General features: G+C 36.3%; 12 protein-coding genes across 12 annotated transcripts; 4 read left to right on the top strand and 8 right to left on the bottom strand.

Annotated features, from left to right (window-relative positions):
- The first annotated feature begins 30 nt into the window (after positions 1-30).
- BEWA_037490 (conserved hypothetical protein) lies at positions 31-760 on the top strand. The gene is made up of 2 exons (XM_004833108.1): positions 31-137; positions 203-760. Exons 1-2 carry the CDS (start codon positions 56-58, stop codon positions 751-753), a joined length of 633 nt encoding a protein of 210 aa, XP_004833165.1. The 5' UTR covers positions 31-55; the 3' UTR covers positions 754-760.
- Positions 761-780: 20 nt separating this feature from the next.
- On the bottom strand, positions 781-2,124 carry BEWA_037500 (conserved hypothetical protein; the record flags this gene model as incomplete). The annotated part of the gene is made up of 1 exon (XM_004833109.1): positions 781-2,124. The coding sequence occupies one exon, from the start codon at positions 2,122-2,124 to the stop codon at positions 781-783; it is 1,344 nt and encodes a 447-aa protein (XP_004833166.1).
- Positions 2,125-3,658: 1,534 nt separating this feature from the next.
- Positions 3,659-4,857, bottom strand: BEWA_037510 (conserved hypothetical protein; the record flags this gene model as incomplete). Its single annotated transcript, XM_004833110.1, has 7 exons — positions 3,659-3,793; positions 3,830-3,881; positions 3,918-4,238; positions 4,274-4,332; positions 4,368-4,466; positions 4,499-4,672; positions 4,738-4,857. 7 exons carry the CDS (start codon positions 4,855-4,857, stop codon positions 3,659-3,661), a joined length of 960 nt encoding a protein of 319 aa, XP_004833167.1.
- A 155-nt stretch (positions 4,858-5,012) lies between these two features.
- Positions 5,013-6,502, bottom strand: BEWA_037520 (clathrin-adaptor chain, putative; the record flags this gene model as incomplete). The annotated part of the gene is made up of 1 exon (XM_004833111.1): positions 5,013-6,502. Exon 1 carries the CDS (start codon positions 6,333-6,335, stop codon positions 5,013-5,015), a length of 1,323 nt encoding a protein of 440 aa, XP_004833168.1. The 5' UTR covers positions 6,336-6,502.
- An 88-nt stretch (positions 6,503-6,590) lies between these two features.
- Positions 6,591-8,217, bottom strand: BEWA_037530 (26S proteasome regulatory subunit 7, putative). The gene is made up of 7 exons (XM_004833112.1): positions 8,112-8,217; positions 7,933-8,014; positions 7,677-7,855; positions 7,583-7,635; positions 7,228-7,548; positions 6,890-7,193; positions 6,591-6,855 (listed from the first exon to the last, which is right to left on the bottom strand). Exons 1-7 carry the CDS (start codon positions 8,193-8,195, stop codon positions 6,601-6,603), a joined length of 1,278 nt encoding a protein of 425 aa, XP_004833169.1. The 5' UTR covers positions 8,196-8,217; the 3' UTR covers positions 6,591-6,600.
- A 245-nt stretch (positions 8,218-8,462) lies between these two features.
- Positions 8,463-10,872, top strand: BEWA_037540 (conserved hypothetical protein; the record flags this gene model as incomplete). Its single annotated transcript, XM_004833113.1, has 5 exons — positions 8,463-8,699; positions 8,742-9,591; positions 9,630-9,820; positions 9,854-10,567; positions 10,603-10,872. 5 exons carry the CDS (start codon positions 8,463-8,465, stop codon positions 10,870-10,872), a joined length of 2,262 nt encoding a protein of 753 aa, XP_004833170.1.
- Positions 10,873-10,883: 11 nt separating this feature from the next.
- BEWA_037550 (26S proteasome regulatory subunit 2, putative) lies at positions 10,884-13,862 on the bottom strand (the record flags this gene model as incomplete). Its single annotated transcript, XM_004833114.1, has 1 exon — positions 10,884-13,862. The coding sequence occupies one exon, from the start codon at positions 13,860-13,862 to the stop codon at positions 10,884-10,886; it is 2,979 nt and encodes a 992-aa protein (XP_004833171.1).
- A 360-nt stretch (positions 13,863-14,222) lies between these two features.
- On the top strand, positions 14,223-16,900 carry BEWA_037560 (conserved hypothetical protein; the record flags this gene model as incomplete). Its single annotated transcript, XM_004833115.1, has 2 exons — positions 14,223-16,525; positions 16,559-16,900. The coding sequence occupies exons 1-2, from the start codon at positions 14,624-14,626 to the stop codon at positions 16,898-16,900; spliced, it is 2,244 nt and encodes a 747-aa protein (XP_004833172.1). The 5' UTR covers positions 14,223-14,623.
- Positions 16,901-17,061: 161 nt separating this feature from the next.
- BEWA_037570 (Eukaryotic translation initiation factor eIF2A family member protein) lies at positions 17,062-19,081 on the top strand (the record flags this gene model as incomplete). The annotated part of the gene is made up of 12 exons (XM_004833116.1): positions 17,062-17,200; positions 17,239-17,309; positions 17,353-17,440; positions 17,480-17,587; positions 17,623-17,723; positions 17,757-17,894; positions 17,929-18,024; positions 18,060-18,209; positions 18,243-18,359; positions 18,395-18,571; positions 18,603-18,917; positions 18,951-19,081. The coding sequence occupies 12 exons, from the start codon at positions 17,062-17,064 to the stop codon at positions 19,071-19,073; spliced, it is 1,623 nt and encodes a 540-aa protein (XP_004833173.1). The 3' UTR covers positions 19,074-19,081.
- A 55-nt stretch (positions 19,082-19,136) lies between these two features.
- Positions 19,137-20,431, bottom strand: BEWA_037580 (DnaJ domain containing protein; the record flags this gene model as incomplete). Its single annotated transcript, XM_004833117.1, has 2 exons — positions 19,137-19,985; positions 20,021-20,431. The coding sequence occupies 2 exons, from the start codon at positions 20,429-20,431 to the stop codon at positions 19,137-19,139; spliced, it is 1,260 nt and encodes a 419-aa protein (XP_004833174.1).
- Positions 20,432-21,005: 574 nt separating this feature from the next.
- On the bottom strand, positions 21,006-22,166 carry BEWA_037590 (conserved hypothetical protein; the record flags this gene model as incomplete). Its single annotated transcript, XM_004833118.1, has 6 exons — positions 21,006-21,329; positions 21,363-21,414; positions 21,450-21,688; positions 21,724-21,771; positions 21,810-21,915; positions 21,955-22,166. 6 exons carry the CDS (start codon positions 22,164-22,166, stop codon positions 21,006-21,008), a joined length of 981 nt encoding a protein of 326 aa, XP_004833175.1.
- Positions 22,167-22,515: 349 nt separating this feature from the next.
- Positions 22,516-24,981, bottom strand: BEWA_037600 (rhoptry-associated protein, putative; the record flags this gene model as incomplete). Its single annotated transcript, XM_004833119.1, has 1 exon — positions 22,516-24,981. The coding sequence occupies one exon, from the start codon at positions 24,979-24,981 to the stop codon at positions 22,516-22,518; it is 2,466 nt and encodes an 821-aa protein (XP_004833176.1).
- Positions 24,982-25,697: the final 716 nt, after the last annotated feature.

Genomic DNA, 25,697 nt, shown 5'->3' on the forward strand with positions numbered 1-25,697 from the left:
CGAAGCATTTATACCAATACACCAGAGGATATTTATTAATAATGTAGTCGGTAATATGGTTCTTAGGATCTTTCTTCCGTACTATTCCAAGTCTAGGGGTCCCCCTAGACTTAGGTTTCAGATAATGGGCAAACGAGGTAAGTATAGTCGAATGTGCATCCTACATTCCATATACAATGATCCATTTACGTCATAAACTTAGGTAAGAGGTTCCAGGTGCTGGTTGTTGCTAATCAGAGAGATCCCAGAGATGGAAAACACATGGAGGTTCTTGGAAGTCTACAAAGGAAGCCACTAAATCCCATCCCTTCGGCTATTGATGAACCTCACGATAGTTTGTCTGAGATAAGGCTGAGGTTTAGTCGAATAAAGTTTTGGCTTGGCGTAGGTTGCGATATGAACATATCTGTGCAAAAGGCACTTGCCCATGCAAACTTGATCCCGCCTCCTCCTCCGAAATTTGGAGAACGGACCAGAGGACATTATCACTTACTTTCAAAAATCGCAGATCAGACATCAAAAATGCATCTTAGTAAGGCAAAGGCATTTCTTCAGTTGGATCAACCATCATTTACTGAGCGTGTTGAGGAGCCATATGTACCAGATATAGAAGAGACACCAGCTAGAATAATTTTAGAGAAGTTGTACCCACCAGAGTTTAAAGATTTGACTAGAAAGACAGTCAACTTTGATCCTATAAAGGATGTAGAGAAGGAGGAAAACACACAAGTCATTCGTAGGATAGTAAGATAAAGTACGTAATACATACATGTGTATATATTAACCATTGAGGGTTTTACTTAGGGAGTATAGTAGTGTGCCAAAGATGGCAAGTGCTGAACCGTACATTCCCTGGGATGAAAGTTTTGCATCGAATATGGCTACACTTGTTAAAATTAAAAATATCCTCTTAAATGTGTTTGCAACAGCGTGGCTAACTGGTGCGAGTTGCGATAGAGCAATGAAAGAAACTTCATTATAGAGTGCATAGAATATTCCTGATAGGACAACGTGTTTCATCAACATCTGTGGACCGTCTTTACCAAACTTTTTTACTATAATGTCGTATGCCTCTGCCCATTTTGGCTGCTCGTAGAGTGCGAGTGGAGTTAGCATTATTGTGCTGAACAGGGTCATGAGTGTGAATACATTAGAGGGTGTAATGTTTTGACCTATTTTACTCATATTTTGTTTAAAGAATTTCTTTGCCTCAATTCTTCTAACAGAAGCAAAAACATTGGAGAGAAGCGAAGCAATGAGAGCGGTTGGAGAAAAGTTGAGTTCCTTAATAGACGAGAGAGCAACTCCTCCAACTATAGGTACCAATGTTAAAAATGTAATTGGAGACATCTTGCTTCCCATAAAATATGAGACAACAGATGCAAAAATCGGTTCACTTGCCTTGAGAATGTGCACAAATCCCACAGCTCCAGCATTTAGTGCTGTTACAGACAAAACATGTAAAAGCGAGAAATATCCGCTTTGAACCAAGATGCTTTTGTAGGCTTTCACATAGTTCTTTACACGGTGCAAACCACTTGAAACTTTTCTCTTGATCACAGATATAATATCATTGGACTGATTTAGAGTTCTTTTGGGTTCTGTAGTAGAAACATTAAACCTTGGCGGGCTCTTCAACCCTAGTAGCCATCTGGATACCAAAAATGGCACTGCCACATACATTTGCAATGTGGCTATTGTTTTTGGGAGAGGACACATATTGAGTGCTTTTTTATTCTCTATGTTGTACAGAACGGTTCCTGCATACCACAGTCCCAGAATCCCAAATTGGTTTGCCGTATCCTTTAGATTCTTTAGGTTGATACTTGGAAGCAACCCAGCTATATTAGAGGATAATGACGAATTATTTGCCAGTGATTCCATTAAATTAACAGGACTAGATACTTTAGCAACGCTTGTCTTTCCTGTTTGAACACGTCTTTTTGCTCCAAGTAAAGTTCTTCTTTGAACTGAATTACCGAAAAGTGCCGAACCATTCTGGGAGTAGTAGGTTTCTACTTGCTTATTACATCTGTTATTTAGGACGGGACTTGAATATCCCGGCAGAAATGCTCCATTAGGAATGAATCCAATGGAATCCAAATTACACACTAAAAATATCATTGATAAAAGTGTATAACAGAGGATGATATACGGTAACTGTCAACATTGCAGATGGATAAACTTACCCTTTGTAAATTTTGGTCCTGAAAACTTTGAAATTTGGTGAGTTACTCTGGTCCATTTTATTGAGCTAGATTCACATTGTGTATAAGGGTAAAAACATATATATAAAGCTATTGTGTATATGATATGGTATGTAAAACAAAAATTCGGTACCATAATTGGATAACTTACGTAGGAATCTACATGAAAAGCCGGGTATTTCTCTTTAGAATCTTATCTATGGGGGTAACCCGGAAGTTTGGTTTAAATCTAGAGATTGGACTTAAGCACACAATCACTTACATAAAATATATAGATATGAATATACATTGTTGCTATTTATAAACCTCTAGCCAGGAATCTCTGTGCACAGTGTTTTAATCATGGATTTGATCTCATTGACCAGGACCACGTCTTCATTCTCTAGTGATCCTGGGCAAATTTCAGAGAGTATATGATTCGATTTTCCAGCTTCCTCCTGATTCATTCCACACATTCAGAAATCTCCGCACCTGTACTATGCTCCTTTCACTGCACGAGTCTACCTGTCTAACGAGACCTTTAATCACGGTGTGAAGTGCCTTTATTGCCATTGGTTTGATCTCATCAGTATCTGGTATCAATGGTAAGAGGTTGAGGAATTCAAGAAATTTGTATACATGCTTCCAATCGTCAAAATCGTCTTCCCTCCAAACTATAGAGTGCTTGCCGCTTTTTATTATACTTACTATATTGACAAAATTTTTTGTATATCGATTCATCAACGGTTCCACATGATGCTATTGATCTTAATGAACTTGCCAAAAGTTGATGGGAAAACTGAAAATTTATAGTAATGCCATTGCATTGTCAAACCTTGTCTATATTTCGTGTGACATATTCTGACAATTTTCTAATCAATTCTGCCGGACTTTCAGAAATTTGAGTTTTACATATGCCAAAAAGTACGTTTGAAACACCAACAGGCTGAAATGTATGTACTGGAGCCCTTGTTAGATATTCTATATGTATGTATATATTTCACCTATAAAAATACCAAGAATAAACTTCGTGTGATTTACATCCACTTTATCCTTCATTTTCATTATTGAATAGAATATTTTGGATAAATATTGTACATTGTTTACAGTATCATCTTTATTCATGATCTTAATAAACCTTTCAACAAATCGTTGCAGATTTCCTTCCTCAGTTTCTATTGAACATGTGTAATAAATAACATTTGTCAAGTCCTATTACGACTGTAAGTGTTAAAAAAACAGTACCAATGGAGACAACATATTGATTTCGCCTCTTAGTACGTCATAAATAAGACGAAGGGACGGTTCATTTTTCAAACCAATCTGTAGCATTATTGCAATTCACAGGAATAAATACCCTTGAGTAAACATTTAAAAGAATAATAGCATTTCTTACTGATAATTCTCCCCGAAATATTCCTTTATAAAGTAGAGCATATATTTTGCTCATAAATCCTGCAGATTGCACATTGTCATAAATTAATCAAACCATCATCTTGAGTACCATGAAAGGATATCCCATTAATATACCCTGTAACCATATCCACTGTAAATTTGTTGGTATTTCTGAGAATATAGTTTGACATTATCTTCACAAGATCATTGTTCTGTACCAATTAAATATATATTATGGTAAAACATACATGTCTTTTTGATTTGTGCATTGAGTTTGCGATAATTACCATTTCAGTGGGACTTATTTCGGAAAATTTATTAATCTAGAAGGACGACATTAGAGTAGTTATATTATTTACCATGTACGAAAAGAGCACATCGAAAATTTCCTTTTTGAAGAACTTCAAGCATGATACACCCTGATGTATAGTTACTATATCTCTCATTGTAATATTGGTGTCTTTGTTTGAAGCCTCATTTTCCATCAGCAGATGAATAACTCTATCTTTTGCAAGATTCAAAATCCTAGGGTTAATATGTCCCAAGTGGTACATCCCGTTGATTAAAAGCGCTATTGAAGTCAATGAAGTTTTTGATATCGAAGAGTCTAAAGATCTTAGGATCTTCTTAATCGAACCGTGATCCTTGAAACCAACTCTATAGATGTTTAATAAAACATAGTTTACTCGTACTTTCCCAAAGAATATATGATCATTGATCCATATTTACAGCGTATGTTGCCATCATAATTCTGGAAATGCCGATGTTTTTCTAGAGTATACAAACTTTCAGTTGAGTTAAAAGAAATGCAAAGACTTGGTTATCGATATTTTTGACCTTGCACATTGCATTACATAGTAAAGCAATATCTTGATCATCAAGCTTCTGAGAAATGTGTGAATACCTATGAAACAAACATTTGATACTTCATATGTCCTGGCAACAATAGAATCCCAAATAGAATCATCATATACTTCAGCACGGGCGAACCCATTTGCGATATGCGATAAGTTTTTGGCATCTAACGATTTATAAAGAGATTGAAATCTGCGTTTAGCCAAGTTCCAGAATTGAATATTTTTGATTCCCTTCTAAATATCCCTTATAATTTGAGTTAAATAGTGATTTAAAGATTCGATTTCATGTGTAAACCTACTTTAGATGCGATTCTTATTCTCTGGGATATCTCCGGTCCATTTGTGGCAAAAATGTTAACATCCGGTACTTTACCGCCTCTCTTAACCCCTATAAAACTAAACCCTCGTTTTACAAGCATTATATATGTTGTATAAAACTCTAATTTCCATGGCTATGGAACAAAGGATAACGATTATGGATGACTGAACAACAGCAAGCGTTAAGACATACACAATATCGTGTTACATAATAAAATTTAGAAGATTACTTATAAAAATATTTTATATCGTGAAATCAAGACATCCTGAGCTGGTAATCACCATTTTTTGTTATATATCTAACCCATGGGAGTGCCTTGTAGCCGCAGCTTTCTGTTATACGTAGGTGTTTGACGCTTATTCCAGAAACAGTGAAGTATGGTATCTCGAACTTTACTTTTACAGGATTTTTTGAGAATGTGTCCCTAGAATCATCCGAAACTGATGGAAGACCGAAAGAAGCGTGCATAACATATTCCTTTTCGCCTTGGAATTGTTTAATTGTCCACACAATAGCATCCATATCCGGAAAATACTTTACTGTACCAATGGATGGTTTAAATACCGGACAGTTAACATCCGAAGGTACTGGTATATGGAATTCAACATTATTGGCAATTGATTTGGACCTGAACTGAGAAAGTGCCTTTACAGCAAAATCAATTTTACTACTAGATTTATTGTACACAGTTACATCAGCGGAAAATAGGGGCTTCACATAACTGTTAAGCCGGTAAGTCATTAGATCGAATTCACCATCGGGTGGAATAAAACTAATTGTACGATCGGATTCAAACTTTGCCAGTTGCACACACTGATGGAATTTTACATCCTCCATTTCAACTGTTTTAACATGTGGTACACTTCCTGTTGAATAATTTGTACTTTCGTTTGCTAAATCGCCTTTTGATGTTATATCAAATATGGCCTTGTCATTAAGTCCTAAGAATAGTTCTGGCATTCCAGATAGATAGGACTTCATCTTTAGACAGCCTCTTATTTCTGATCGGAGTACAGTTCCAGAAACCGAAACTACAATATCTAAACTTTCAATAACATCCAAGAATATTTCATTCTTCTTGTGTTTAATCCCTTCGCTCCTCCAAGAGACAGTATTTGTCATCGCTGTAGGTGGATGTACATCGCTAATAGAGAGTTGATGGTATTTATTCTTGATGAATTCGCGTAAAATATTGACTTCGGTAGCTTGAGGGTAACCATTATCAATCATTTCATCCAGAAGCTCATATACAACAACAAAATTATCCTTAATACTCTCCTCACTCAAGTGTTTGAAGTATGATGTCAAAACTTGTACAAATCGATAGAGAAACGATAATGATAGTGACACATTATAGTTTGTGGATGCCACAGCAATAAAATATATGCCATTACGAAGAACCCAGCAAAATGTGCATCCATCGACGTGAAACACAGGTTTTACAGAACTAGAATCTTGCAGAATAACATTTTCGTAGAAAGCGTCGCATACATTTGTCAGAATATCGGTTTTGTATGTTCTACATATTATTAGACGCCCTTTGATGTCTAATATGTAAATACCACTAATACCTCCCATTTTATAATAAATATAACCACAAATCGTCTACCAAAACGTTACAGAGTAGGTAACATGTGATTTTAAAATGCAGATCCAATTATTCGACGCGAGCTTACCAGCGACGACATTTCTCAAATTATTTCGTGTGTATGTTGATAAAATTTATGCGATGTAATTAAATATATAAAAAAACAGTGACTTAAACCGGACACACAACACCACGCACATTTACCTACGCAACAACAGACACCAGTAAAAAGTTAGGAATAAGATGTGAGTTTTCTTAGTTGTAAACCATATATCTTCCTGTGGCAGAGAACTTTTTATATCCCTTGATTACTTTGGAGATCGCTTCAATAAGATCTTTTTCTGAGATGCTCTTCCTTCTGGCCCTAATTGCAAACATTCCAGCCTCAGTACAAACACTTCTCAGATCTGCACCAGTACTATTTGGACAAAGCCTAGCCAAGAGTTCATATCTGATGTCCTTATCGACACTCATGGTCTTGGAATGTATCTTCAAAATATGCTTACGACCCTGAAATGGTGTGTAACAATATAGTAGTGTATACCTCTAGATCAGGTAACCCAAATTCTATGCGCCTATCAATACGACCTGGACGTAAAAGAGCGGGGTCTAATATATCTGGTCTGTTTGTAGCCATTAGTACTTTGATATTTCCCCTTGCATCAAATCCATCCAGTTGATTTACGATTTCCAACATGGTTCTTTGTACTTCGTGATCACCATGGGCTGATTCATCTCCCCTGGAACCGCCAATTGCATCTACTTCATCAATAAATAGGATGCAGGCCTTCTTAGATCTTGCCATTTGAAACAATTCACGAACTAGTCTAGCTCCTTCTCCAACATACCTGTAGTTCGATATTATGAATATTATAAACTAACTTTTGAACGAGTTCAGACCCGATTACACAAATAAAACAAGCGTCTGTGCGATTGGCTACAGCTCTAGCTGTCAGTGTTTTTCCAGTTCCCGGTGGCCCATACAATAAAACTCCATTTGGTGGATCTATTCCAAGTGCTACAAATCTCTCTGGATGTAGCAAGGGTAATTCAACAACTTCTCTAAGTTTTTCCAGCTGATCCTTGCAACCACCAATATCATTGTAAGTTATGTTCGGTTTTTCTTCAACAGTCATCATTGTGACAGAGGGATCAATTTTTGGAGGGAGGGTAATTTGAATTTTATATTTGTTTCGGTCAACGCTACAGGGTCATTAATCGCATAAAATAGACATACCCAACTCTCATTCCTTCTTCGATATCGGTAGCGGCAGCCTTTTCACCAAGACCCTATTTAATTATTGTACAAATTAGGTATGTGATAGACAAACCACAACGAATTTAGCAATCTGCTTCACATTAATTATATACTTTGCCTGTGGAGTCCCAGGATTAACGATATTAGTACACCTAGCTACTTGGAGCGGCGCACCTTCCTGTAAAGACCGCTGGTCTAATGTTAAATCCCACATGTGGGAAGGGTTAAGGCCTGTGTCGCTTTCCTTAACACCTAAGGAGGAACATGAAGGGTCGGCATTGTTACGGTAAGTTAAAGATTAATATAGAGTAAACTGAAGAGCATCTTACCAGATAGTTTGTTAATTCTTGAAATTGTTTCCTTGATGTCATGATCAGCTGATTTTATCGGAGCAACATAAGGTCCTACACCCTAAAACACGTTTGAAGATGTTTAACAACTTCGTGGTTACAATTTTACATCAATACAATATAGAAATGTAAATTAAAAAAATTAACGAAAAACTAACGTAAGATTTTAGAATTTTGACTTCAATCTCATTCAAAGGGGCAGATTTGGGCTTTTCCTCGGGATCGTTCTCTTGAGGTTCCATTTTGATTATACTACATAGAATACAGATCAAAGGGTATATATGAATGAGTATATAAAACTAATTTTGAGTTTATTTCCCCACACCATAGATGATATAATCCAGTATAAATGAATCCATCGCACACATCACCAAAACCTGTGGTCTATGTTGAACATTACATCATGAGTGAACTATATTTGAAATTTACGGCTTCTGCAATCCCAGTTTTGCCACGTTATATTCAGTAGACCGACCTTCGCTTGTACTTTTCACTTTATGGTATTAACAATGGATGAATCGTCAATAAACAGCCCGTCTCATGAGATAAATCTTTACAATGATGAGAACTACCTAAACTCTCTGATTTTGTGGAGAGGTGCTGACAAGCCGCCACTTTGCATTGATTCCGTTGACGGTATGTCTACTCGCAGAGAAATATCACATTTAGAGAACGACGATACACATATAAAAGGTATTTATACCCATTTGGATGCATTAGATAACGATTTATGGCGTTCTATTGAGGTTTGTACATTTATCTAGCTGCTCATTGACACAAAATTATAGCAACTGGAATCTAGAACATTTTCATCTCTGTCTCTATTTGTGAACGGTTTTTCTACTTTGTCGGAGCGTAATTCACAAATTACTTTTGACTCAATTATTCCTCCGTCCAAAGAGATTGAGGATCTGATAGCGTCCATTGATAGGAAACATGATAAAACCATAAAATTGAGGCAGTTGCAACAAATAAAGTCCATTCTCTTGTATAACAAAAGGGTATTGTCCTTAATTTATAACTGGGACGATAACATTAAGTTGGCACAGTTGATTATTAGTTCTTATTTTAGTCATAAAGAAGGGCATCCAGAGGCTAAACCAGGAAACTTTTTAGGAAATTTTGATTTGAATAAGATTGAACAGTTGAAGATTATTTTGTCCAATATTCGACGCGACTATGAATCCTTTACAAACATCAAATTTGAAAATATATTACAAACTTTGAATATAATTATAGACAAATATTACCTTATTCTTGAGGATATCTCCTCAAACTTTATAGAAGTCTTATTTTCTGATATTGTTGATTCTCCAGAGTTTAAAGAAAAATTAAGCGCATTTGTAGATTTGTATGTAAAATTATATATTTTTGAAAATGACCAAGAAAACGGTTATAGCATACTTACTAACCACCTAAAAACATCCTTGGTTAATACATTCAAGAAACACTTTTATTCTCTATCTGATGAGCATGAATATGACCATGCAGCGTCTATGCAAAAAAGTGTCCCTAGCACGCTGAAAAAGTTTGAAATTATCATTGGATTACATTTTGGACACATTTTTTCATCTTTGTATGATCACATACATTTATTAGAGAAAATACCGGAAGTTTTGGAAAAGCACTCTACATTGGGTTTGTTATTTACATCAACATTTACATTAGAATTGCAGGTTCATCTTCATTTGTGCAACACTTGGCATGTGGCGTTATTGAATCAAGCATTTTAGGTATAGACATATTCCGGAATTTAGATCCTTTGGACGATGAGCAATTTATACAAGGAATTAATGGTATACTTACACCTCTACAACATACTTTCTCTTGTGAATACATCGAAAAATTAACCATTACAAAACATATAGTAAGTTTTCTATCTTATAATATCTCTCTTCAGACTACTATTGGAATTTTCCCCTATGAAATATTAGATCGATATTCTTACATAGTTTGCAACAGAGCACAATTGCCTTCAAGGTCAGACTTATATCCAGCTTCTGAATTTCCTGATTGTATTGATGCCCTCGTACATTTGCAAGAATCTATAAACCAAGCAAAGGAAAGCATAAATATTCCTTTGGAAAAGGATGGGTATATTATTGGAATAGGAACGAACTTCTTATATATCGTATACTTGGTTTATGTAATAAAAGTGGAATATGATTCTATTATGGACTATTTATCTACATCTGTATCAGCATACTTTTCAGATTATAACCCTAAGGGTTCTACAAAATCGACAAATGTGAAAGATGAGACTCTGTTTAAGGAATTTGTAGCATCTGTAGTTCAGATATATGATGATATTATGTCTACAATAGGGGATATCTTGGCTTTATCACCAGAATTAAATGACAATGATACAGATTTAATGGAATCAATTTTCATAAATTCTATAAGCCGAGATTCGCAGTGGAGATTTACAAACAATATTTCCACAACTTTTTTGAAAGCATTTCAGGGGCGTGACAAATCGATGATAATTAATGAATTCGGATCTATCGCACCTTTTATAAATACGGTTACTATGCACATTTGCCAAGTCATTTGCAAGACAGGATCAACTATATTATCGGAATATTATTCTAGAGGGGATCTAAACTTCACTACAGTAAGTTAAATTTGTATTATTTTCCAATTAAATAGAATGAGTTCAAGACATCGGTACCGGTTCAAGCTTTGGGAGAATATTTCATTTCCCTATTGCCGATCTATGGAAACGAGAATCTACAATCTCTGAATGTACTCAGTGACGCATTTGGAAATATGATAAATGCAGAATTGGAAAATTTAGTCAAACACAAACCCACCAACGGGGATTTGTTACAAAATTATCGCAGGGACATTGAATATCTCATAAAAATCGGAAATATATGTGGAACAAGCACAAAAGATACATTGGAAGTAATTTTGTAGAAATTAAAATTTCAGCCATAATATGTAGCATCTATATTTGCATTCAAGTTTTTCTCTACTATAACGATTCCTTCTAAGAATGGAGTACATGAAATATATTCTTCATTGGCAAGTTCTGCACGCTCAGCTACGCCAACAAGTACGGGAGTCTTGTGTGTTTGAAACCCGGAAATCTTACGTTGTTTTCCTGCAGTTCCGATAGTTTCTACAATATTTCCAACACGCACAGGGATTTGCAATAGCTCTAAATCTGGGGTCAGAGTGATTAGCCATCTTGGTTTTATGGCCAAAGCCACATATAACAAAACGTATGGCATCTTATCAACTATCGTATTTCTTAAATTAAGAGATGCCATTAAAACTACCAAAAGGCCACCTAATGCAACCTTGTTAAGTAAAAATCCCTCAGAGCGCAGAGGTGTTAGCGTGGTTGTACCTTTACCCATGAACAATAGTCCAACAGCAAGTCTTAGAACAAACATCAACGTCATGTCCCTAGAGTTGCACCTAGCGATGTTTTGTAGTAATACATTAATCCTAGAATTATTCGTACCGGCACCCACTATACCCAAGGCTAAAATCGCATGGAGACAAACATCTTTGTCCGTATCATGTGTTAATTTGCTCAACATACCAATAACCTGTGGATTAGGATTTGAAACATTTACTAGAGCTAGTGCCAACGGTACTGCCCTTCTTTCATAAGGTGATCCACATTGTAAAGGATGTTCAACTAATCGAGCAATCATAGCAGAACCAACCTGCTCCGACAATGATATAAGAGAAATTCCAAGTATAGCTATAGATGACTCAGCAGATCCACTTGTAGATTCATCCCCAGAACCAAATGCAAATCCAACTTTTGTTGTTTCTTTCTTGGGTTCGGAATTCCCTTCCATATCCACATCACCATCTGATGCTTCCGTGGTAACAGTTGTAGTTGGAGCATCATGACCTACACAACATTTCAACAATTTCTGAATTCTTAAGACATCTCCGGATCCAGCAAATGCAAATGACTCAACAGTAGTAATCGCGAATTTTCCAAAAGGATGTTGCAAGGCACTTAATGCTTCTATTAAGGGTTCACATGCCTCCATACGCCCAATTTGCAACAATCCCAATGCGCACGCATACATTGTTGAAAGGGGAGAATCCAGTGATTGAGGAGATCCAAGTTCTTTCTCTATCAAGGTCTGAATTATAGCTTCAGCAGCTTCTTGGTTCCCTGTTCCAACGAAAATAAGGCCCAATGATATCGCGGAGAACACACTACATTCTAGTGTGTTTGAGGGGGACTCATCGATAATACATGGAATCAATATCTCTAGGATATTTTCTCTGCAACTTCCAGCATAACCAAATCCAAGACCAAGAATCGCTCCAAGCTTTTCAGTTGGATTTTGATTATCTATTTGGTCCATTAATAGGCCAGCAACGGGGTCACTTTCAGAAACAACTCCACAACTTGCCAATCCAAACGCGGCAAAAGCACCGGCTTTAATATTTGAATCGGAACTATATTGGTATTTATCAATTTGTGATAACCCTTCGTCAATATTCCATAAATTTAGTAATCCGACCGATGCGGCAGCACAAAGCAAACCTGCTTCTTGGTGTTTGAATATCCAATTCGAACCGTCTTCCTTTAGCAGCAAATCCGTGCCAAATCCACAATTCACAAATCCATTAACAAAAGAATGAGCTAAATTCTCCTTTGCGGAATCAATTGAAACTCCGCTTATAGTTTGACCGAGCTGTGTTGTTACTCCTAGGTTTGACTTAGTAGGGTACCCCTTGAAGACTTCGGAGGGGTGTTTAGGATCGAGTACATCCAATTCTTGACATAAATTCAAAAAGAAGCCACTAAGATGTTCTCCGGAGGACAAATTATTTAATTCCTCTAGGTCAGCTTCGGTTAGGGAGGAATCTATATTTTTTAAATCATCCATTGTATAATTTAAATGTATACCGTTTCCGGCACATATGAAAGCCAATTGTTTGCGAACATTGCTATTCTTACATGACAAAATAAGTGAGTGTACTTTGTTGAAATCGTTTAATTTTAATGCAATACGTAGTGCTTCAGCTGATCTATCATTGTTCAGTAAGAGATCATATGTTACTGTGAGTATTCTTTGCGATTCTAATGGAGTTGCTGCGTATGATGCAATAGAGGATAAATATGTGGAAACCCTTGTAACTAAGTCATAATCATTACTGCATTTATTATAAATAGATTCTATACGATCGACCTCCAATAACAAATCTATAGCATCAAATTCAAATCCATTTTGTAACCAATATGTAGTTAATGCTTCAATAGCCTTCAACGATTCTACAATTATCATTGTAATATTTTGTTCCTTTATCAAGCTCTTGCATGACACTTCTGTAGTTTCAATTAATGTAAAACTTGAAATTTTAGAATATTCGTTACGTATAGAAGATAGTGAATAAAAACTGACAAGTTGAGCAGATAATGATATTAAATATTCATTTCCCCAATCGCTAATTTTCCTAGATGTCAGTTTAGACTTAATATCATCTGTCAAGGGTAAAGATAACATACGATCAGCAATAACATTAGCCTCAAGTTTATATAACAGTAGCTTGAATGATGACAACAGCAATGGAATAGTATCATCAGCATCTGAGTTCTTCTTTTCGTCAGATATATTAATCGCCTCTAAGAAGCTTACTAGCTCAAGAAGTAGTATGAGTGAATAACAATCTTCTCCATTTTTGGAACTATAGCGCTTGTAGAATTCGTCAAGAGCTACCTTATGTTCTATTAAAAACTGAAGTGCCTTTGGCAAGGAGGATATGTTTCCAGCATCACTGGTGGCATGATTTACAAGGTTTGACAGAATATGGACAGACACAGGGTCACACAGATCTGTGTTTAACAAGTCATTGACCAGAGCGTCAAGTTCATCCTTATAAGCTAAATCTGCCTCACTAAGGTTGTCCTTACTTTTAGATGACATTACTATATAAAATAGTGTATTGAATTGTAATATTATAGATAATGTCAACAAAATGGACTTTATTAATGTGAAATAAAACAGTCCATAAGATGTTCACTGTACGATAAAGCTAACAATCGTGAAAAATGAATCATAAACAAAAACATTTATCAGAAGGACGCAAACTCCAAAGGTGTTATCATAAGTGTAAAAAATTGTGTTGTAGTACAAATTAGAGTATTCCAACGGTGAAGCCAACAAACATAGAAACACGCTATATATTTAAAACTACACATACAAAAAATACAATTAAAGTCTGGTCAAATCGGTACTAAAGGCAAAAAACTATATTCATGTGGGGAATGGCAGATTTAGAGAATTAGGTGAAATAAGCTAATTGTTTACGATTTTATCGGCCATAATCCACTCTTGGATATGGTTATTTGCACATTATTGTACTTTAGATCGTGTCTAGAGCCTGTTATACACGATTTTACGCATTTTTAGTGCCACAGTTTTGCAACTCCTATTTTAGCCGTTAGCATCTAGTGTTTTGGGGAATTTTGTAAATTACAGTAGCATATATTTGATATTTTGTCTGTTAATGTCTAATGTGTATTGTTTCTTCCCATTAATTTTTATCTACTATTTTGTTACCCACCACTAACATAATTTGTCTATCGTTTGTATTTTCTTCATTAAACCCTCAAGGATACAAACATGTGAAATATTTTGATACATAATTATATTTTGCAGTAACACACTTTCCACTTCAGTTAACTATGTCAGCAATCATTGCCAAGGAAGCAGTCGGAGAATCTGCCATTATTAGTCGTATTAGGAGTATTTGTGAGGATAATGCTAGTGATGAAGTGTTAGAGTCACTCAGGTTACAATCTATAAAATTTTCACAGGATTATGAAAGTGGAAGTTTCAAACGTCTGTCTGCTTCAAACCATGGCTCGGGAGATGGAGCTAATAAAAAGAAATCATTTTTCTCTCCAAGGAAACGCTTTCATGATCATGTAAGCTCCATAAATCGTTCTAACTCCATAGAATGCCTCAATTTGGAAATGAGGCAGCTAGTTCATGAGTCAAATTCATCATACGACGGCAATTATTCAGAACACACTTCACGCATAGTTATTGGTGATTCTGACGATGGAGTGTATAATTCAGCTAATAGAGATTGTAATAGCTCTATAAATCCTATGCATAGATTTTTGAACTTTTGTTACAGACAGCTGAGCTCTATAAGGACACAAGACAGCGTAGATGAAATCGCAAAAGAGGAAAGTGAATCAGATGATATTGCAACATCGAGGTCATTTAGTTCAGAGACCCAGAGTTTTCAACCGCATTTCCAGAAACATACATCAGACGATGCAGGATACACCGAATCAGATTGTGAAGAATACTGTATTCCTATATCTAATCGTAAAAACTCTGCAAATGACTCTGTTAAGCATTGTATACCACATAGACATTTATTATCTGATAACTTCAGGGTCACTACGGAAGAGTCATTGTCTACTAGCGATGGAATTTATGCAGATAAATATGATTATTCTTTTGTTTCAAAGGAGTCATCATGTACTTTTCATCTTCAGTTTGATAAAACACTTTCCAAGATATCTGAATCTATCGCCTCTCTTATTCCAGAAAAGCTCCTTATCAATAAATTTCCATTCTTAATCGGTTTTGACAAATCATGTGATTTGGTAATAAGTAAATGTAAATATATTTATCGCAAACATTGTAAACTGACCTTTGAAAATACATTTAGTGAGAATTCTGAAAAGGATAATATTTTCAGATACAGAGTAGGGATTGTTAAATGTGATAAAAATGCAGTTGTTTATATAAATAATGTATTATTGCATGATACAGCAATATTAAAAAATGAAGATATCTTGCTATTGGGATCTAAAAGCACTTATATAGGTTTTAGAGTTGTATTTAATTCATATAACGATTGTTTATCTCTCAAGGCCCTGCCATTTTCATTTTCTTCCGGTATAGAAAATGATATATTAAGTATCTCAACCACTTTAACTCCTAATACATTTGACAACCAACATAAGAGGGATGTTATAGTTTTAGTTTTTGAAGTACTATGCAACGATATGTCATTTCTAGGAATGACTAGTCGCAAATCATCACTTTCTGACAATTCAGATGTATCAATGGCGGATCCTGATCTTAACGATGGAGATAAAACGCTATCTACTGAGTTTGAGAAAATTGATGAACATGATCCTAATATTCTCACAAATGGAACCGGACTTTATAGGTTACAGTCTCCCACTCGTTTAACACGCGATGTACCATTTAAAAATCCACATGCACCTTGGGATTCATCACCATCAGCTTCTCCTTCATCATTTGAACGAATGGCAGCGTTGAAGCAGGATAACATATCGCCTGGGAGCGATATGTTGCTTAACGCATATGCTGATGTGAAAACTAGTTCTTCAACTTCTACGAATGTAAACCCTGAAAAAACAGACGAACAGGGTTGTACTTACGAATCTGACACAGTAAAACATAGCAAGGATAAGATTTTGTTGTTCAAATCATTGAATTCAACAGATGTTCCAATTATAGTTGATAGCGAAACTGGTACTACTGGAAATATAACTCCAAAAGAGGGAGAAGTCCATACTATAAACTGCATAGGAGTGGTTTGTTTATGTCTACTCATTAAAAAATTTCAGATAAACGCGTCCAATAATATGTTGATTCACGAAATGTTGCCAGACATCGAGAAGTTACTTAGAGTCTATCACTGTACTGAAGAATATGAAGAGGAATACGGAATGAATCTGTACGATATAATTATAAAACATTACAGTGATCCAATCAATAGCGATTCGCTTAGCAAGAGCTGGGTTTTCCAGTTAGATTACGTCGATTGGGATAATCCACACCTAAGAAGAGCCGTAACTAAGAATGGTCTTCTTTCTGATGAAATTAAGAACAATGTAAATAGGAGATCTGGGATCGCTTTCGAGGCAAACAAGTACCGAGTAATATATATCAGACGAAAAAAATGTTGATAATTTTAAATTATAGAAGTCTACTATCGCATCTTATACATACTAGCTTACTTGTTAACGCTTTGTTCTGCTTGACCCTTGCGCTGTGGTGTAAGTTGTATATTTAGAGAATTCGGCTCCTGAACCAGTTCTATTTCATTTTATTTAGTGGATTTTTAAAGATGGATGAAGTCTCAGATAAGTTGGACGGAATAACCATCAGGGATGCCTCTTCCCAAAATAGATATTGGTTTATTGTTGCCATTAGTAAAAAGAAATTACACATTTACAAATTTTATCCAAAACATCTTTCAAATTCAGGTGTGTACAGATGTATACAGATATAAATGTTTTTATAGATGACAAATTGGAGCTGTTTTGGGAAAAAGGGTCCATATCCAAATGTTTCGTCAGTAATAAAGGCCATCAGGTATTCATTATGCACCAAATCATTTGACAAACACAAATTTTAGGTATGTATATTAAAAGAAGGCTCTGATTTACTCGAAATTACGGATATCGAATCGGGAAGAGTTTCGCGTACCATAGCGGTACCTGCTGGTTTGTACTTAAATATACCATAGCTCATTTTAAACGTAGAATCTCCACTTAAGGAAGTAGTATTTAGTCCATTGGATACTCATTTAATGGTTTTAACTACTTGGACTGAAACTTATCCGAATAACTTAAATGTTTATAATTTGCTAGGTAAGATTTGTGGTTTAGATTACAATCCATTTCAGATGACAAGATTCCTCCTGTTATATCACTTCCATATCAAAAAACCTATACAATAACAAGGTTTCCGATGTGGACACCAGATGAAAAATATTGCGTATTAAGGGTACTTTTTCTTGAAACATTTAATAATTTAAAGGTACACTCTGATATTAAAGTCTGGAAAAACAACGAATTTAATGATTCGGGATTTTTAGGAGCGTTGAACATTCAATTAGGTGCTGGAGAAGCTCCTACCGTTCTTCCTACAAACGTTGTGTTGTCGATATCCCCAGTGGTATTTTTAAAGTCACCATGATAATTTTCTCTAGTACAAGAAGGGGAATTGTTTTATCGGAATTTTTGTTTCCAATCAGGGGAAATTTGACCAAGGTGTTTTAAAGATTTATTCTTCTGATGATTTACAAGTTTGTTTTGAAATATATATTTGACAATTTTGTAGAAACCCATTTTTGATCGCCAATTTGGCCAAGCTGAAGAGGGCGATTTGTTTTGGAATAAGACTGGTTCTGCTGTAATCTTTAGAACGTTTACGAATAACGTAAAAGGTCTTTCATCCTATTATGGTGGTAATGCCTTATTTCTCATTCACGTACGTTTAAAAATTGTATGATATGCTTCTTAGACTTCTAACGGGCATTTAAAGACCATTTCAACCCCTACAGAGGGGTTGGTTCATGATATTTCATGGTCAAAGAAAAGTAACGAATTTCTGATAGCAAAGGGGCCAATGCCTGCAGAGGTTTGGTAATGACCCTTCATTAAAACCTTTTACAGTTGGACTCATATGATGGGAATAATGGTTCAAAAATATTAAGTTTCGGAAAGTGCAGTAGGAATACCATAAAACGGGACCCTTTCGACAGATTAGCACTAATGGGAGGATTCGGAAATTTACGTGGCGACATTGATATTTGGGACTTGAAAACTAAGAAAATAATTGCTCAGAGCAAGGTTTGTAATTTTGATGTTAAAAATTTTTTAGTCCGATTGTTCTGTTACTTGTGAATTTTCCCCAGATGGAAGGTACTTTGTTACTGCAACAACCGTACCCAGGATGAGAGTTGATTGTTGTTTTAAAATCTTTTCCTACAGTGGGAGATCTGTTACAAGGGTTGATTTTGAAGAACTTCATAATGTGTATGTTAAATCACCCAATTTTGTTTTTGCCGAACGTGATCCGTCCCCTCATGTTCGTATAACTGAAAGTACTAGTACATCATCCGCACCACTATACCGTCCACCGGGGGCTTTGGGGGCAAACTTTCGTACCCTTATTAAGCCAACGACACCAAATCTGGTACGTCTCCTTATTATGTTAATACCTTTACAGATCGCAATACCCGTGTCACAACTGAAAAAGAGCAAGCCTGCGGGACCACCAGGTGCTGACGCTGCCCTTTTATCTGCTGCCTCAAAAATTGGCAAGAAGAAAAAGAGCAAGAGTAAAAACTAAGTATTTGCACATTCACAATTATATAAAGGTTCATAAGCATAAACCAAGATGCGATTTTGTCGCTTACTGCTGTTTGCATTGTACCCTGTTACCTTCTGGTTCATCATCTTCGTGGGCGTGATGATGTCCGGAGCTTTCGTAGGCTTGGTACTCATCCAGGTCAAAGTGCTGTGCAACGTACTCTTCAATATGTCCATCAGTTTTTCCAGGAGTTTCTGGTGTGTAGGGGAATAATGCTAAAAGTTTTGCCTTTTCATCACCAGTAAATGTCCTATCAATGGGGAAAATAACATCGAATGTAATGTACAAATTTCCCTTGGAAAAGGCACTTTGATAGATAGGCATTCCTTCATTAGGTACTACCTTGCAACAGCCTGGTTTAACAACTTCACCTTCAGGTGTTTGCACTTTAATTACCCTCTCATCTAGATGAGTTAAATAGAATGTACATCCAGTAAGAGCTTCGTAAAGGGGGATTGATTTTGTCATGAAAAGATCGTTTCCATTCCTTTTGAACGTTTCATGAGGTGCTTGAGTAATGATGAAAATGACACTTCCTGGTATTTCATTCGGTCTTTCATCCGCTTCCCCGTGAAAGGTAATTCTGTGCTGATCCGGAACACCCTTCTCGACAAAGACCTCCAAGATCTTTTTAGTTTGCTTAACACCCTTTCCATGACAAGATTTGCACTTTTTGGACTCACTCAAGCTTTTTCCTTGACCGTTACATGTTGAACAAGTAGATTGTGTCTGATGGATCATAGATCCCATTTGCCTAATTTGAATTCTAACACCTTGGCCGTTACATGTTGAACAAGTAACAAAGGCATCCTTGGGTCCACCGTAACCATCACACTGCGAACATACTATATCCTTGTTAATAGCAAGTTTCCTCATTGTACCATTATAAATCTGTTATATGTTAATTAGATGTATTAAGTACAAACCTGTTCCAGAGAAACCTTGAGTTGGGAAACAATGTCATCTCCACGTTTTTTGCCCTTTGGTTTTCTCATTCCACCGCCAAAAAACAGATCAAAGATATCTGATGCATCTGTTGCGGTATAGCTTCCATCCAGACCCTCTTCACCATGCTCATCATAAATGCGCCTCTTATCAGGATCAGACAGAATCTCATAGGCCTTTGATATTTCCTTGAATTTTTCAGGATCTCCACCCTTATCTGGATGGTGTTTAATGGCCAATTTTCTATAAGCCTTCTTAATTTCCGTTTCGGAGCAATCCTTTTGTAGGTCTAGAAGTTTATACAATTTTTCAGTGTCAACATCTCTAGACCTTGCATGATGAGGCATACCGCCTCCATGCATCCCTTCGAACGGAAAACCACCAAAAAACATTTTCCCAAATGTCGTTTATTTAAAAGGGGTGCCAGAGAGTACTCAGGAACTAAATATGAGATGGTTTTAGGATTATACAAATTCAATTCATGGATTATAAAAGTAAAGATAGAACTTAGCGCGAATGAGCCACCAAAAGTCTCAAAACACGCAAAAACTAAAGATAGACCAGTCTTCTGGGATAAGACTTGCAAAACTCACTAAATATGTAAACGTGCATTAATGTGTGAACTAAAGAGTGCATTAACAACAGTACATGGGAGAAAATAACCAAAGAATCCACCGGCATTAGTCAATTATGCTGGGGCATCCATTACCAACCCACAAGGTGGCAAGAGTCATTTGACAAGCTTTATGCTTATCACATACAACAAAGGCTTGGGACTCCATTCTATATTTGTATTTTATGTGTTTGATTTTGTATACTTCAAACCGCCCCAATCTGGTGATTGTGTGTACACGAGACACCGTACAACAGACAACCTATGACTTATAAATCATATTTGTCCAAATAATTACGTATCAACATTTATTACATACTATACAGTGAAATGGATGGTAATTCTTTGGCTCACTAAGCCAGCACTTCCTTCCTACTTTCACTAATATTGTCAAGGGCAACAAGGCAACTATCAGAAACGACCTTGACACTATCTTGAAGGTGTTGAGTCAGAGTATCCATAATGAGCTGGAAATATTCCTGTTCAGTACACGTTGATCCACAGGACCCTAGCGCCAGTGCCGCTTCATGTCTGGCCATGGGCTCTTCTTGCGAGTTTTTCAAACACTCAACCAGAAAGTTAACCGAAGATACTTCTTGCATTTGGCCCAGAACAAATGCACATTCGTGTCTGAAAACCTCTGAACTTTTGTCATTTACCATGGCACTTCCAATAACCTAGACACTTTGATAGAGCAATAATTATCATACCTTGGCTGCATCACCGGTTGCAATGTTTCTAATGGCATATAAGGCCTCATATCTACAAATGGAATGTGTTATATGTAGTCAGCATACCTTTTATATAATGGAAGGCCTTCATTCATTAGAATGGTAGAAAGAGACTCTAGTGTCATATTCTCGCAGTCGAGTGCAGATAAGATTGGATCTATAGCTCTATATGCCGAATAAGATACTGGACATGAAACATGGGCAGTATCAGACTGAGACTCTTGTTCGGAAGTCAGTAGTGAATGTAGAGCGAGTTTGCAGGTATCACTAACAGCTCTGCAATGATCGGTAGAATACTTCTTAATCTGTAGATTGTCAAATCCTACAAGTTAAACAATACCAGTTCTAAAGAATTTTTGGATCCAATGGCGCCAAGGGCTTCAGCAGCCTAAAACAAGTTTATAAACTAGAAATAGAGGAACGTACTTCATGTCGAACCATAGGATCTTCTGAGGAATCCTTAAGTAGTTTTTCTAAGGCATCTGAAGCGTTAAAACAACCTGATTGGCCAATAACATATGCGATTTCGTGCCTGTCATCGGCAAGTTTGTTTGAAACTGACAAAACTTACCTTAAAAATGTTTCATGATGTATCTCCAGAGCTGATAGTAATATTTTAGTCGCATCTTCTATGGGTAAATCTCTACAAAAATACAATGCTCTCAATTGTGCCGACAATTGGACATCTTTTGATAGTAAAACAGATTCTATCATTTCTTTTGACGGTTTGGAAAACTCGTCCAAGCGTAAAAAATCATCGATGAATGAATTAGTATCTACCATTGTAATTATGTAATATGAAGGTAAAATAACGGAAGGTTGTTTAATATTTGGTTCGTGTCGTGCTCTTCTACGGACCATCATCAGATTGCGCTACCGCGTACCCATAAACTCAACATATATATTGAACGAATATCCAAAATAACCTAGTTGCTACGGACAAATAAAGATCGAATATATAGGACCCAGCGCTGTAATTCACACATCTACCTACCACGAAAAACAAACTGGTTACAAATTACTGGAATATACAAACTTCATTAAATCTGAAACATAGTCTCACTTCAATAATACTCCAAGATTTCGGAGCTTTAAAACAAACTAAGGTGTGAGCGAACAAATTTTTGGATTATTACTCACTGTGATAAGCTATGTATTGCTTGATGATATTATAACAAGCAAACGAAAAATCTTTGATGCGTCCATCATTGCCCGGAGCCAAGGATTCGATGAGGTAGTTCCTGTATTTCTTCAGTACGCTTATCAAATGATCCCTTTCCATGGTTATTCTATCTGAATTTGCGATATGACTGAGTGCCTTATTTAAATGATTTTCCATATCAGAAATTGGGACGGGTTTGTCCATATATTCACCGCCAGATATGCTATTAATAAATCTTTGGGAGGAAGTCGCTTTGTAATATATGGTAGCGTGATATAAAAAGTTGTTTACGACTCTATGAGTAAAATTGATTGGGTTTAGCTTCTTTAAATTCATGGTCAAGAGTACTCTGGTAAATTTCAACGTCCTTTCTGAAACTCCACCGAGAGCAAATGAAAGAATTTTATCACTAATTTCGATATAATCCTTTGCACAATGCTTGAATATAGTGAAGGCAGCATCCACCTGATTCAAATTTGGCAAAAATATGGCAAAGTTTGCCTCATCATCATAGATCTTTATATTATCAAAAGTATAACAATCCCCAACTTTACACCTCTGTACATACTTTTCTATATCACCCTTACATTCTCCATCACCAATGCGGCAAACCTCCTGTGCGATATCATCATGTGTGGTAAGGTATTCTGCCATAGAAAGTGTGATATTGTCACCCTCAAGAGCCACACCTGCTGCCTCTTTACACAAACGTACGTAGAAATTGGTGAGCTTCTTGTATTTCGAAGCTCTCCTAACAAAAAGATATGCACTAAACTCCTTAAATATGCCGTTAAATACATCAGGTACAACAATAATTTTTTTCTTAGATAATGCTTCAGCCATCCTCTTCATGTGTCTAATCTTCACTAGACGAAATATGGCCAAGGTAAACTTGTTCAAATTATAAAATCCTTTTAAGTACGATATGTATAGGAACCTTCTGTAATACAGAGTGGACTCATATAAAAATCCATTTACAAATGCTTGAGTATGATTGGAAAAATACATCTTTTCCGTGTTAGCAGCGGCAAGAATTGTGATAAAATGCCTCAATGTCTTATGAGGTTTGCATCTAAATACCTTCTTTATTAAGTTAAGAATCCTATATCCCTGTGCCTTACTATGTCTGAATGTGTAAAATGCGGCGTCAACCTGGTCCAGGTTTGGCAGAGATACAGAGAGCTGAGGAGTTTCATCATAGACCTTTATATTATCAAAAGTGTAACAATCTCCTGCCAGACACCTCTTAACATAACTATTCACTGCATCTTCACAATCAGTGTCATTCTTCTTGCAAATCTTTTCGACAATAGAATGATTTTTGAGGTATGAAGACAAGGCCTTCATGACCCTATCACCCTTGGAAGCTGATATTAGTACATTCTTGCATACTCTTGCAAAATATATGACCAAATTTTCATAAAGCTCTCTATCCGTGGACAGGTATCTGATGAATGATTCAGTTATAGTATGGATATCTTCTTTCCCAAAAGCGATTCCACTGTTGTGGAAAAGCTTATCAGCTATAGTAATAACACGTGATTTAGTTTGCATTATAAATACCGGTCTCAGAACCAAAAATTCGTTGAGAGTAGGAGCAATGGTAGATTCCGCAATATGCGTCTTATAGAACAAGGTCACTGTATAGATGAACTTATTCATAATTTCCTCATGTTTACTCATATAATATATATTTCCAATATTGGCCTTTAAGATCTGATCAGCAAATGCCTGTAACATTCTATTGGAAAGGACCCTACCCAAAGCCAAATTAACTATTCCTTTCACCCCTAGTACAATCTCCTCTGGGTTATCATATGCATCCGATTTTTTAAAAAGCTCAATTGCGAAGTTCAGCTGGCATAAAGGTGGTAAGGCAATGCTCATCCTATCCCCAGCACCAAACATGTTCATATTATCAAGCGTGAAACAGTCACCCTGTTTACACCTGTTCACATATTTCCCGATAACTCTCTCACATGATTTGCTTCCCTTGAACTCAGAAAGCAACTTCTTCTCGTCACTTTTGAGATAAGAAGACATGACTGGCCCTATATTTGATATAGCTTCTGTGTCATAAGTAACTTTATCGAAGGATTCCGTTAAGGAGGATTCCCATTTTCTAATTGCCTTATCAACTGTTCTAAGTTTATCATCCACATATCGCACAGAATCCTCAACCGTATGAAGCGGATGATCAGGTGATATCAATGTGGACTTGCGCCTTTGTTTTGGCTCAGAATATTCGCTAAAGCTATCAGAATCAAAAGGACGACGACCATCTTTACCATGATCTCGGGGAAAATCAGAATCTCGACGTGAAAAAAAGTCAGAAGGCTGCAAAGGTCTATGCCCCGAGTGTTTAACTGATAAGACACCATTTGATAAAAGCACAAATAATGGTAAAATACTCTTGATTGCCACTTGAACTCTCATTTTTAGGAGTCCTATAAAAAGTCACACAAAGACGTAGTAGACAATATCAAAAATGTGTGAATGCAACAACAGGCATAGACTTTCTAAAAATCTTAAAACCAAAGATAAAACAGTGGCACAATCACAAACTATGAAGGATATTATATGGTTGAAAGGAAGTAGACAGGAGCATGTCTACAGGTAATTATGCATCCCAGTGCAATGGAAGATTACCTAGTGCATAGGGGTTTGACAAGCGAATAGACATGTCTAAAGACGTACAAAGAGCCATTTGGTTGCAAAAGGTATGAAATTATACAGAGATTGCGCTCCATGAGCAGGTACTGCGTTGTGTATATCGCAACTGTCAGACAAACTGTGTACACATTCGAGGTACAACCCATTGTTGTAAAACATTGTCTAAAAATATGCAATAAAGTGTAAACATTCAAATACTAAGGCCAATGAGTCCTACATTGAGATAACTACCTGGGAGTACCGCTAAGATGAAACCACACCCTAGATATATAACAGTTATATCCATATACTACATTTTACCACGTTCCTCATATAGAGCCGACCGAAAGCTGGCCGATGTACTACATTTTATCTAACACCAACCACACCGATATACCACCACTATACTACACATAGATAACCACGTAAAGTAAACATTTAACACTGTTAATACCGGTAACCGCTCTACTGTCTAATATAACGCAGTAACGCAACCTTAG

The sequence above is a fragment of the Theileria equi genome (genome assembly GCF_000342415.1).
Source record: "Theileria equi strain WA chromosome 2 map unlocalized gcontig_1105316255037, whole genome shotgun sequence".
Taxonomy (NCBI): Eukaryota; Apicomplexa; class Aconoidasida; order Piroplasmida; family Theileriidae; genus Theileria; species Theileria equi.